The sequence below is a fragment of the Lepisma saccharinum genome, chromosome 1 (assembly GCF_977018435.1).
Source record: "Lepisma saccharinum chromosome 1, izLepSacc3.1, whole genome shotgun sequence".
NCBI classification, from domain to species: Eukaryota; Metazoa; Arthropoda; class Insecta; order Zygentoma; family Lepismatidae; genus Lepisma; species Lepisma saccharinum.
The window spans coordinates 176,017,773-176,031,414 of NC_139229.1; the positions used below are offsets into that span (position 1 = coordinate 176,017,773).

Below are 13,642 nucleotides of genomic sequence, written 5' to 3' on the forward strand. Positions count from 1 at the left end.
GTGCCTAATACGAGAACTTCTCCTTGAATATGTAATGCAAAGATTGTGTTTTGAAGGCGATATCAAAACTGTTGAAGGCTGAAAATATATCTTACTTTCTTCAACTGCACTCTCGTGAATGAATTTTTATTACTGTTTCGTAGATTTGTTGCTACATAGAATAGAATGCATCGTGTGTATGAAGAACAGTTATTTTGAGCAAGTTAGATGTTAAAAATCAGTAATTTACAGAAAATTAGGATTTATGGCGCGTTACATTATTATTCAAGGTAATTTAGAAGTCAGAATAATATTTGAAGGGAGAAAACTTTGGGATTTGGGAATTACTTATTCTTGTTCACATTTTGGTGTACAATTTTATTACCAGGTTTCATATGTATTAGTGTTTATTCTCGGTAGGTTTTGTTAGCACAAACAAACAACAGATCTTTTAAAAAAATATTACAGTATTTGTTCAAAGATAAATTAAAATTTACATTAGATATTAAATGCGTTATCCTCGGTTGTCCATGGTTATACGATTCCCAGATCCAGGATGCTGGTTGCAGTAAAGCTATGGTTATGTCCCGATACAGCAGTAGTACAAGATCAGTACTGCTGTGACAGGACAATATCACAGCCCACCGCGAAGCTGGTTGCATACAGCCCCAGTGTTCTTCATCAGCGACGGCCGTCGAGGGAGCGAGCGACTCCATCCCCTAGAATGAGATACGAGAAATTGGGTAACGCGACGGGATACCTTGGGAAAGAGGGCCGGGTGGGTTAAAAAGCACGTGGTGTCTGCCATGTGTCTGTGTTCCTGGCAAATCCCGTAGGACACTTCTTTCCATCTGGATGGGAGTGCGCACTACAGCGGCTGGGCATGGGGGTAGAGGCGGTGGGATGTCTGACGTAGAAGTTCGGTATTGATCTAGTCTCCCCCCGGGACTGGCACGGCCAGACTCGACCGCCAGTTCCTGCTGGAGAACAACACGGGACTCTCGTGCACATGTCGATACTTACCTTGTACTTTGGTGTAGGATTAACCACATCTACTTTGTCCCACGGTTGCTTCCCAGGCGTCTTATGGTTCCATCTGAAAGAGAAATTGTGCCTAGTGAGACTGGGTGAGTAGCGCATGTTCTTTGTGATAACGTGGCGCGATGCTATCGGCCCACTGCTATCATCAAACATTTCGGGAAGAAATAAAATAAACAGTGCTAAAGTACGATTCACGTTACTCGGCCTGCTGGTGAGTGTTAATGTCTTTTCAATGCTAAATTTCTAAACACATCAGTTGTATGTAAATTTTGTTAGTCGATTGATAACTTAAATACGTTAATTCTTGATATCCTGTTTTCAGTTTCTCAATTGACACATTTTAAATATTTTTAAAAGGTTCGCAAGTGGGAAACCGTCACAACCTGAAATCAGACTAAAGTTGGAACATTTTTCATCTATTATTAGTTCCTGGTATATATTGAAGCTGCTTTTTATTATAGCATAAACCAATATCCCCGCTCCCAAGAAATTGCAACTTGTGTTGTCATCGTGTATTTTATCTCTGAAGCGTAGTTATTCTTTGTAAAGTTAGATGTAGCCGTCAGCATGTCCTACTTAACAGTATTGGTATTGCATCGAATAAAAAAACGTTGTAATGTTTCAAATTTCATCCAATTTCAGTAAACGTACACAAAGTGACGCATTGATGACTCACTAGCTGCTCGTATTTCATGCACATAGCTGTCAGTTATTCCGCCAATATTCTCACAGGCCTAATACTTTAAATTGATAGAATAAAGCATGTTGATCCCCAAATTACTGATAACGCTCGCTTCCCCGCTGATTGTACAGTTTTTGACTTGATTTACCCTCACCTCATTGTAACTAAAAAATTATCAGAGAAATGGCAAGCGGTATTCCCACCAGTAATCAAGCAATACATATTTTATGTATTAAACACTGCCGACTTCACAAGAATAAAAAGTTACCTATTTACGCAAACTTCCCTGTCAGTTTTGTTCACTCGTATTTCAGATGGAAATTGACAAGTTTCTAAGATCTACTTTTACGTATAAGAATGATTGAAACTTACTGAACATCGGGCTGCTTTATTGCGCCGTAGGTTCGGATTACCATCAGAGCCGAGACGAAGGGGAAAATGACAGCCAGAGGGATTGTCTGTAAAGATAAAACAGGAAAAATATTTTTTTAAAATGCTTTAACCAGTTGTAGTCTTTTAACTATGCTCTGTGCTAAGTACATAAAAACTATACAATGAATTTTTCTCCCCACAGTTTGGGCATGGAGGCAAACGGATTGACCAGTGCAGTAACGCACAACGGGTTGGTGATGAACGGCAGCCAGACGGGCTCTTCCGGACGATCAACCCCCAACGACCCCGCTCCCGGCAAACTCTTCGTTGGTGGACTTAGTTGGCAGACGACAGCTGACAAGCTCAGGGAATACTTCGGGCAGTTCGGAAATGTGACAGATGTCTTGGTTATGAAAGATCCAGTCACACAGGTGAGTGGCAATAGAAAAAAAAAATGCTGTCGATTTTTAAACACATTGTTGAACAATTCCATTCTCTCACTTAAAATTACAATTGTTTTTCTGCCTGCTTCACAGTACATGTTGAGGGTGCTACTAAAATTACTTTTTGTCGTAATAATGCCGTGAAGAACGTTTAGATATATGTCAATTGTTTAATATTTTATTCACAAAGTTAACTAAGAAGTTAACAAATTGAATCAAAGCATGCAACAATTATCTTATTTATTAACCTTTCTGGTCTTCCTTTGTAAGATATCTTTGTAATATTGCACAAGTTTGTCAGCATTAAAGCAATTTGTTTGATAGTCTCTGTTACAAATTAGATACATTAGCTGTTACATTGAACTTATTTTTGTAAGTGGATTATACTACCTGTGTCAGAAAATATTTAAACCAAAGTGTGCATCAAAATAATTAGTATTGATTGTAAACGCTTTACAGTTAGGAATCTTGAATTGTTTAGCAATACAGTACATCATTGCAACAACTTTTCCCATACATGATATGATTTGTATTTTTTCTCTCTCAATAATTTTGTATCAACACACAAAATGTAAAACATATTCTTCAAGAAGTAGGTGATAATTAACATGTTCTGAATAAACCGAGTACTTATATGAAAAATCCTAAATCCATCTACTTAATATACACTTCACCAACGTTGGTTTCTTCCCACAGATAATGGACAATAAATTTCAGAAATTGGAAAAAAAAATTTGAAACAATATCATGCAATATAGGTTTCTCTTTAACTTTATAATCGATAGTGATTTTTTCAATCAACAAATTTACCAAATGCTGTGATCAAATAATGCAAAATTATAATTGAGAATGTGTGATTAAAGTTGGTTGCTGATTCATCAAAAAAAAGAATAAAGATAGTTCACATTTGTAAGTTTTTTTTTATTAAAACACCATAAGCGTGAACTATCCTATTATTGTATAATTTTACAGTGGTCATCACAATTTGAAGAACATCAACTATTATCTGCATTGATTTATTTGTCTGACTTCTTGATAGAGAGAAAATAAATTAATTTCCCCAATCTACAATCTTACATCATTGCTTTGCATTAAGAAAAGAAATTATTAATGTAAAGGTGGCAGGAGCATGGTACTGACCATGTCACCTCCAAGATTGTGAATGTGTAAGCTCCTACCGACACGACATATTCAAGGAGTAGTTTTAAATCTTGAATAGGAGGTTTCATTCTCAAATGACATGAATGAGATATTTGAACATTAATATTGGTGTGTAGCATCAAATTTAAACTACAATTATATTTTATGCACTATTTAATATCATATACAGCACATTTTTTAAATATTGCGAGTGATGTTTCACAAACTTCTCATTCATATAATCAGATTCATTGGAGTTGAAAGAAAGAACAGGACATATTGTATTAAATCAAATCTATGATAATCATAAATAAATAATCAGCCAACTTGGATCTAATTCAACACACTGTGTCCTGTCTTTTCTTTCAGTCGACTTCACTATATGAATGATAAGTTTATGAAACTTATCATACAATTTTAAAAAATGTGCTGTTTATGATATTAAATAGTGCATAAAATATCTTCTCCAACACAAAATATTTGATACCATATTTTCAATTACTTTTTCAAGAATTGTCCAAAACTTGACCTAATTTCTAAACCATGACTTATTTCAATAAGAAAAGCAGCATTTAACATGTGTGTTTCTTTTCTTTTCATTGCAGAGAAGTCGAGGTTTTGGTTTCATTACATTCTCAGACCCAGGTAGTGTTGACAAAGTTCTCAAGGTTCCTGTACACATGCTTGATAATAAGAAGATAGATCCAAAGCATGCAACACCCAAGAATAAGGGGAAAGTCAATAAGACTAAGAAGATTTTTGTTGGAGGTGTGAGTCAGGAGACATCAGCAGAAGAAGTGAAAATGTACTTCAATCAATTTGGAAAAGTTGAGGAGGCGGTGATGCTTATGGACCAACAAACGAAACGCCATCGTGGATTCGGTTTCGTCACTTTTGAAAGTGAAGATGTGGTGGACCGTGTCTGCGAAATTCATTTTCACACAATCAAAAACAAGAAAGTGGAGTGCAAGAAGGCGCAGCCGAAAGAAGCTGTCGTCCAGGCAAACACTTTGTTAGGGAAGCGGGTCGTGTTGGGTGCCATCGGAAGCGCAACAGCAGCTACTCAAATAGCAGCGGCACAGGCAGCTCAAGTGCAAGCAGCAGCAGCTGCCGCCGCCGCTGCTCAGGCCCAAACCGTGGCTGGTTACAGCAAGTTCTTTGGAGCTTACCCAACCTTGGCAAGCTATCGTTATACTCCTTACCCTGTACCTACAGCAGCAGCTGTTGGTGCTACGGCAGCCAGCACAGCAGCTGCAGCCGCAGCCGGTGCACCAACCTTGGCACAGCAAGTTGCAAACCCATACCAAGGGTACAGCCTGACCAATGTTGATATGTCGAGCTTCCAGGGGGTCGATTGGGGGTCTATGTATGGTATGGGGATGTACGTGTGAACTGATGCTGGGTTGAGCTACACCATCATACCCCAACCCCTACAAAGCTGACTATAAAGCTGCTGGTACTCCCTGTTACCTGGCCCCAACTTCCCCTGGCTGTGTTTTTTGTGACAAATACTGTACTTTTTTGAGTTTAAAAGTGGGCCTTCAAGAACTTTCATTTATAAAATCTACAATGGTGTTGAATAAATGGGGAGAAGAAAATTGTAAGTGACGAGAACAATAAGCATGTCGAAATAAGTGTGCAGATTTCTGGATGGTTTATAATTGGTTGGGTGTGAGATGGTGCAAGCTTGGTGAAAAAACTTTTTAAGTGAGGCTAAGTTAGCATAAGGATATAGCATTTGACATTTCCAATTGCAGGCTGAAAAAAATATATATACATTTATCTTATTATGCATAAATTTCTATGTTCATAAATTTGAGTTCCAAGTTTTTTTTTTTAAAAGAGAGATATTGTTTTTGGTTCATAGTTTGCTTAGTCAGCCATACTATCTTTCTCCCCTTAACCATACTCAAGGATGGGCCTCCCTAGCATTTAGCAATAACTTGCAATAAGCAGTATTAAATCTTGACCATGCATCTTCCATTATACTCTCGAAAAAGGAAATATCTCTGTATAGGTTGCTGATGAAGTTTGGCTCTGGGTATGCAAATGTTTTGGTGTGTTTGGTGAAAATTGCCTGATGATATTGTTACAAAATATATTTTTAGAAAAACTACGTATTTACTATTCACACCATAAGCACGCAGTTCAAAGTGCATGAGGTTGTGACCCATATTACTAGCAAATTTTTCTCAATTTAAAAGCCCATACTTAATTTAATGGTGAAAGATCGTCAAGATGTTATTTTTAAAGGATGCTTGGCCTGATTTTTTTACAGGCAAGCGATTTGTCTTTCATGGCGTTACATTATGAGACTGTTGCAAGAAAACTGCTGCTCTTGACTTGATCTTGCATAAAGGTGTGATGACATTTACAGACAGTAATTATACAAGCGACTAATGCCACATTTTTTTAGGTGGCCCTTGTAAGATAAATGGCCTGGAAGACAGGCAGTGGCAACTGAATTTTGACGAACGAAAAGGAGCTTTAGTGTGGAACATGTGCAGCTTTTGCAAGTATTAAATTCTTAGATCTCAGCTACGTAGTATTTTAGATCACTTCTTCCCAGCTATTATATATGGACTGATAAATCTCCCAAGATTGCATTTAAATATGTTGTTTTTTATAAACTAAGCCATAGGCCTTAGTGCTCGTATATTGAGTACTGTTGTTGCAATGCCATGGCTATAATGACCAACGTATTTAGACTCAATAGTTTTGTAAGAAAAAGAAAAAGCCCTGGAAATGATTTCATTCTTGGGTTAACATTTTCAGGAAAAGAGAACACATAAAAATGTCTAGTCACAAGACTCTCTTGCCCAATCATTACCCACATATAAAAATTTCCTGTTGTTTGTATTGTACTAATGTAGTGTTTTTTCAGAAGAACCAATTTTGAAGAGTCTTGCTTACGGCAAGATAGCTTTGGATATTTTCTGAATAAAACTGTTTAAACTACCTATCAACATTCCAATTAACCTACTCAAATTGCATAGAAGCAACAATTTACATGTCTATTTGACAGTGCATAAATTAATCTCAATGGAAATTGAAACAAGGGTAAATGAATTGATGCAGCACAACTAAGAGCACTTTTTGTTTCTTCAGAGTATGTTGATTTCATGCAAACTGTGTTTAAATGTGTGAATGGTGTGTGTTCGTATGCATTTGTGTGTGTGTCTGTCAAAGGTGCAGAGCACACTTTGAACACAGAAAAATAAATTTCTGTTCATTTCATACATATAACAGGCAGCTATATCGGCAGCACATTTGTTCAGTAGTGTCAATATGTGTTTTCTAATTTATTTATGTTTAAGTTACATAAAAATGCATATGCATGAATTTTCATATTTGCGCGAGTGTGAGTGTGTCTGTTGACAAATGAACATTTGGAGTAAGCAGCATGTTATTTTTTGTTCATTTAAGAAATACTTATATTTTCATACAGAAATCTTCACAAATTACTCTTCATTATTAAAGGGTGCTTTGTTTTGCTCTTATTTCTGCTGCATTCTAATTTAAAATAAAATGGTGGTCACAAGTTAAGGTCACATATGTGCTTTACCTCGGCAGGATATTTACTCAAAATAGATAATACGAGAGTGTTATTCCTTTGTGCACTATAGTTAAAATTATACATAAATTTTAAATGACCAGCCTGTACTAAGGAAACAATGTTACTGAATAAACTTGTTCTTTTCCATCTATGTATTGTGGTTTACGATATTCTCTGCAAAACCACTGAGCAATTTTGATCCTATTGTAATTATTATAATGAAGACAATCCATGACAAAGTATGTAAAGTGTGTGTGTGTATTCTATATTATATACTACTGTGTTGTACCACAAAACATTGGAGAAAGTATTAATATGTATAAAATTTGAGTGAGAACTTTGACAAAGACAAGACATGTGTTCAGTGATTGAGAAATGTCATGGAGAAGAACTCAAGCCTCTGGATGTTTTATTTAAAGGAGTATGAAAATGCTAAAATTTGTTTGTGTTAGTTTTCTGTGATGTAATTTTTTGTGCAGATGACGATGAATGCATGGCAGTGACGAATGCTTGCATAGTGTATTCAAGGTGTTGTTTTGCAGAGAATAATCTCAAGTGACTGGAAAACGTGAATATTTCGGTGAGAACTACAAACTGGGAGAAATGAGAAATTAGTTTCAGATATAGTCATTGCCATTTAACTGTTCCTTACTTTATTTATGTGTGTTTTTTTTTTTTTTAATGCTTGAGAAACGAAAAGAATCCCTTTCAGGAATTAGTGCCAATCTCATTTGCCTCGAAAAGCACGGTGCCAAACAATTTGCTTTCACAGGTATTTTGTTGATACATATGAGCGTGTGGTGGTGCATGCATGGTTGTTAACATTTGTAGTGTCATTAAAATATTCACTTTTCCTTTTCCTTGAGTGACAATATTCTTTTATAATTGTAAGAACAGCAATAAGCATTAAGGAGAAAAGAAAGAAGACCCTCTATTTTTGTATTTAATTCTAAATGATAAAAAAGAGCAAATAAAGTTTGTATTTTTCCTTTGAAGTGTTTTCCCATGTGGTGGTGTTATACTTTACACCACATAACTTGTTTGAAAATCTTACAGAGAGGGTTGGTCTGAAAGAAAGTGACTTTTTTTTTTAATAGAAAAAGTAAAAATGAAACGTAATGTACTCCTTGTCCTTCTAATTATTTCTGTTTTTTGGTGGTTTGTCGTATTTTAAAATGGTAGAGATAAGTACACTTTTAATAGGTACTTAGTGTTAGATGTTTTTGTAGTTTCTGTGTGTAGAGTAGTGGGGCTGGATGGATGATTTAACTGCCATCTGGTAGAAAAATCTTGCACTTGTAGAGCAGTTATGAATAAAGTAGTTTCATTGTAGAAAAAGAGCTGCTTGATGGTAAATTATTCCTACTTTTATTCATGCTTGGTTGGCCTGGAACTTACTGTTTTCAGCTTTTAACGTTATTGCAAGGTGAACAAAGGAGACATTGCTAATGACTGCTGTTGTAGATAGTTCACTTGTATCTGTGATAAGATTTTCTTCCTTTGCAAAAAAAATAAAATCATGATTCTTGAATGCATGAGAAACTTAGTAACTAGTAATTGCTGGTACAGTGCCTTAATATTCAGGCAAACAGCAGTCTCTGAGTATAAGTAACTATCAATATGCTAAAGGAGAAAATAATCTCTGCTTCATATCAGCTTTAAAATGAAAACCTTACTCCTTTGTCCACCTTGAAAGTTTTTTAACTTTTTCACTCGTCTGCACTCAGCAACTGTAGATAAAGTTTTTTCCTGTCAATTTTTTGGTGTGTTTAAAAAAAATCATTTTAATGGCGTGTGCCAGGGTTTGAACTGACACAGAGTTTGCACTTTTTTTAACATTGTGTATTCCTGGTGATTTGTGCGAGCATATTTTTTTTTCTGTATTGATCGTAGCTGTCCTTTAGTTTGAGTTATGGACCCAGGGATTGTTCTATGTGCTGCTTCATATTATTGTTTTTGAAAGAGAAACTCACTATATTGCTGCTGACTGCAGTTTCCAGTGTTTCACTTTCTGAAATGCAGTGGTGACAGGTAAACTAGCTAAAAAAAAAATCCTCCCCCAGAAAATAATACTTAGATGTTGACTAGAGTAGAAATGTGTTGTGGCTTGACAAAAGGAATGTGTTTAATTAGCTTTACATTCAAAACTCTAATCCATTATTAGTCTCTGAAGTCACCACTAGAACAGACTTTTAATCTGTACATAATGAATGGCATCTTGGCAGTCTAAATTACAGTTACAGTAATGCTAATACTCTCTGAGATTCTCTCGTGTATGTTTGCTTCACTAGCAAGATGAACGTAGCAGACTTGTATATTAACAAATTTGAAAAGCTTTCCTGTGATAGCTAATTTGTCATTATTCACTGTTAAGTAGTTATCTAGTTGCACGTTTTACTTAAAAAATCACAATACTCTGAATAATTTCATGAAACAGATCTGCTAGATAAGGAACTGTTACAACTGTCATGTAAGTTGTTTTCTGTAGACCCAACCAACTCTTTCTAACAAACAAAAACAAAAAAAAAATCCCTTCCCATGTCAAGTGATGGGAGAGACACGCTAAGTGCTGTGTTTGTGTCTTCCGAAATAATTGAGGCTAAGTGATCCAAGAGGGACCATATACCTCATGAACTACAGATATTTTTTTTTAAAATCTATACCGTGAAACTACGTATAAATGTTACATAATTTGTGGATGTACAGTATATTGCAACTTGTTGACAAGCAACGTACTTGATTGCAGAATGGAAGGCTATGAAATTTGAGATAGTTTTTTTAATGTCGGCCAAGTATGACAGAATTTAGGAAAAAAATGCATGCTTGATAGTACTTTCTGTGTGTTAATATTAGATACTTTTCATATTATTGTTGCTACTATTTGAGAAAGAGAAGGAATCAACTTTACTTTCCCTCACCCTTCCTTCTTGTTTACCAACCCAGATTCTCTGTAATAGAGTTACTTTGGCATGCAAAAAGAAAATGGTGTGTTTTAGATTGGGCACATTCCATAGATGAAACTGAAGCCAGAAGCAAGAATATAAAGAAGATAAGAGAAGCGTACTACACACACGATGTGAACAAAATAGGTAAGTACTTCTAAACATATTTAGTTAAATTGTGCATGCAACTTATTTTTCAGTTTTGGCTTTAACATATACATACATATATCTATATTTGCCTGATTGATAGAATGTGTGGTAGCAGTTTCCAGCAAAGTTTTTCACATTTTGCTGGGAAGAATTTGTGAAATTATAAAAGCTGGCGAGCTTCATGTAATTACAAAATAGAAAGAAAGTAAGGTCATAACGTAAGTCTGAAATGTGCATTTAATTTACTCATATTTATTGCAATTGGAAGGGAAAAAATAGATGTATTCTTATTCTTGTGCTTAAGTAGAGGAGATATGTATGATTTGACAATGTAGTGTTGCTCTGTGAGCTCAGGATGTGTAATGTTCAAGACCAAAGTAAAAAAGATAGTTTAAAATTATGGTGTAAACCAGACACAAGTTGTGGTTAGGTTGGTAATCATCTGCATGAAGTCGGTTGAAAGTTTTGCTAACATATCGACAGATAACAATTGTTTTGTTGTAGTCAATGGAAGTTGCAGATGACAGCGAACCACGACTGCCTACAGCCAGCCTAAATAAAACTTCAATGAAGAGACCATTCAAAATAAGAGTACATTGGTAACTTTTATTTCATTGTGAAAGAAGAAATCATGCTATGGAATTAACTCGATAAGCAAATAGTTGGAATTTTTCATATCAGAGACTTTTTATAGTGACTTAGAATAATTTTCGTAAGCATATTGTTTCACAGTTCATGTAGGAAACTTATTTTATGATGATAATACAACCCAGTTTCAGTAAAGCTATTTTTCCTTAAAGAAGAAACATTTCAAGGACTTGGTATGCAAACTGTGTCAAAGAACTGTTATCTTTGGCAATAAATTTGATTGCTAATGTTGTGCGTTTTTTCAGGGTTTGTTGGCAAAAGATTATCAGCTCAAATGCTTGCTTGTAATACTCAGGATGATGAACTAACATAGCGATCGGGAAAAAATGAAACTTGTGCAGTAATGCACATTTCTAAAGCACAACTATATTAGTTATAGCAGGTTTTGCAGTGGCTGTGAGGCAGGATGTTTGTAGATATGAAAGAATAAAAAGTAAACTGTGATACCAGTTGTCAGCATCTCTGCAAACTGACCAAACTACCAACACGATTTATATTACCATAATAAAATATATAGACTCTTGACAAAAGAAAATGTACAAATTGATGACAAGATCTCATCTTGTAAGATAAATGGTTGTACAAATAAACCTTATTATAAGCCTCTGTTTCATTGTGAATATGAAAGGTAAAAACTTCCCACTTTACCCCAGATTGTTGTAATTCTACAGCTGTAAAATCAAGTAAATCTGCTTCCATGAGTAAGGTAATGAAAATGATAGTGTAAAAATTACTTTGCAGTCTCGAAGAATAGAAATATGACATTAGTTTTCAACATTTTATATGTTATTACACCAGGGATTTAACCAGAATTTTCCATTTGGGAGGAGTGCAAGTGTCAAAATGACCATAAGTTGGCCGGCCCTGTGTGAAAATGTTTGGGGATGATGGAGGTGTGTGGATAAATCACTGTGTTACACTACAGAACATTTAACATAAGGTAAAAATGTACAGTGGACTATTTATAATGCTCATGTGAAGCACATTTCTTTATTGAAAAATATGTACTGGAACATATTTTCATAGAATTGATTTTGACAGCTAGGTGTGTGGCCATATTGATTGGTACATATTGGTGTGATGTGGAAGCATAGTATGCGGTATATATATATATATATACTTTTAACTGATTGATGCGGAAAGGTAAGCTTTAAAATTATTTTGATAGTGTAAACCCCATTTGGAGGACTGGTTCAATTGGTTGCTGACCAGCCCAATTCCAATTCACAATGTCGAACATGCATTTCTATGCGGATTGCAGAGCAGTTATTTTATAGGAACTACATATCAGACATGGGGTGGGGGACCATGTGATAGCATCAAATCAAACATTTTAAGTTAGTATACAATAAAATGTAGATACTTAAAGGTACTTACGATAGTGAGTATTAATTTTAACGAAAACTACGTTTCAGGATTCCACTGATCCCTTCATCAGGTTACTGAGCGAGGTTGGGTAGGAAAGAATAAAAAAGAACATTTCTTTCCTACCCAACCTCACTATAAATTCCTAAGTCCTTGTCATATTTGACACGGCTAAGGTGTAGTTACACTGGCCTAGTTTGGTAACCTAATGAAGGGATCAGTGGAATCCTGAAACGTAGTTTTCGTTAAAATGAATACTCACTATCGTAAGTACCTTTTAAGTATCTACATTTTATTGTATACTAACTTATTTAACGTGAGTAAGTCGCACGAGCACTAAAAATATGAATCAAACATTTTGATCTTGTAAGTTATGAAGTGCTTTATATTCAGAATCCATAAATATTTCCAAGCCTTTACTTCATTAGGTTTAGCTGATGCCATGGCAGCTGTTTTCGAAGAACTATTATGATATTCTAAGCACATGTGTTTTCAGATTTTTTATTATAGCGGTTCTTTGAGAGAAAAGGAAAATTTGAAAATGGCCTACCCTGTCATCGACCAAAGCTCCATTAACTTGACTTGGGGTGCCACCACCACCTCATTTCGAGCACTGCATCGGTGTGATATTTTTCACGTCATTAGTAATTATTACAAGGCAGAGTCAAGAAGGGTATATTACAGAGCTTCCTGTGTTCTGTTGGTTTGGAATGCAGAGCTTAACAAATTCCATTACTTGCCTCATCTGGTGGACAATTGGATCTCAATCGACAGGTACTGGAATTTGTATATCTAAGCAGCCAAGCTGGTCAGAGAATTTGGAATGAATATTGGAGATCGGTTCTTGTTTGGATCCCTGTAATAGTTTGTGCAAGCTGATCAATTGTTAAACTCTCATTGCCCCCTTTCATTATCCTTCCTCCGACATTAAGACCCCACTGGGGTAAATTATAATTTAAGGCAGAAGGAAATAATAGATAATTTATATACTTCACAAGATAATTTCATAAATGTTTGCATAACAATAACTTGCAAATACCAAACAAAACATAAGTCACTACACTACTTATGTATGGTTTAATAGTAGTAATTTACTAATTCCGACATTTCAGACCTGTTGCCAGATCCTTCCACAGGAGTGTCCAAAAATCACATTAAAGAATAAAAAGTGGTAAAAAGATATGGGATTAAGAAACTCCTGCCTCCTTGCCATCAGCTGTGTTGCATAAATGACACACGTCATTATCTATTGTGCAGTACTTTCCCTGCAATGGGTCCGAAACATTGGAATATTAAACCATGTGTAAGTACATGACTTATGCTT

At 35.5% G+C, this 13,642-nt stretch overlaps 2 protein-coding genes across 9 annotated transcripts in view; one reads left to right on the forward strand and one right to left on the reverse strand.

The window, feature by feature from the left end:
* msi (RNA-binding protein musashi) overlaps positions 1-6,393 on the forward strand; it is a 531,937-nt gene extending 525,544 nt beyond the window's left edge. For all 7 annotated transcript variants that reach the window (XM_083143243.1, XM_083143252.1, XM_083143224.1 and 4 more), the window contains 2 exons: positions 2,277-2,505; positions 4,263-6,393. In XM_083143243.1, the coding sequence (XP_082999369.1) occupies positions 2,277-2,505; positions 4,263-5,048 (1,015 nt within the window). In that variant the 3' untranslated portion in view covers positions 5,049-6,393. The remainder of the gene's footprint in view (positions 1-2,276; positions 2,506-4,262) is intronic.
* LOC146004429 (uncharacterized) overlaps positions 1-13,642 on the reverse strand; it is a 182,400-nt gene that overhangs the window by 11,885 nt on the left and 156,873 nt on the right. For both annotated transcript variants that reach the window (XM_083143285.1, XM_083143291.1), the window contains exons 4-5: positions 2,075-2,160; positions 1,003-1,075 (exon numbers count right to left, since the gene is read on the reverse strand). In XM_083143285.1, coding sequence (XP_082999411.1) covers positions 1,003-1,075; positions 2,075-2,160 — 159 coding nt within the window. The remainder of the gene's footprint in view (positions 1-1,002; positions 1,076-2,074; positions 2,161-13,642) is intronic.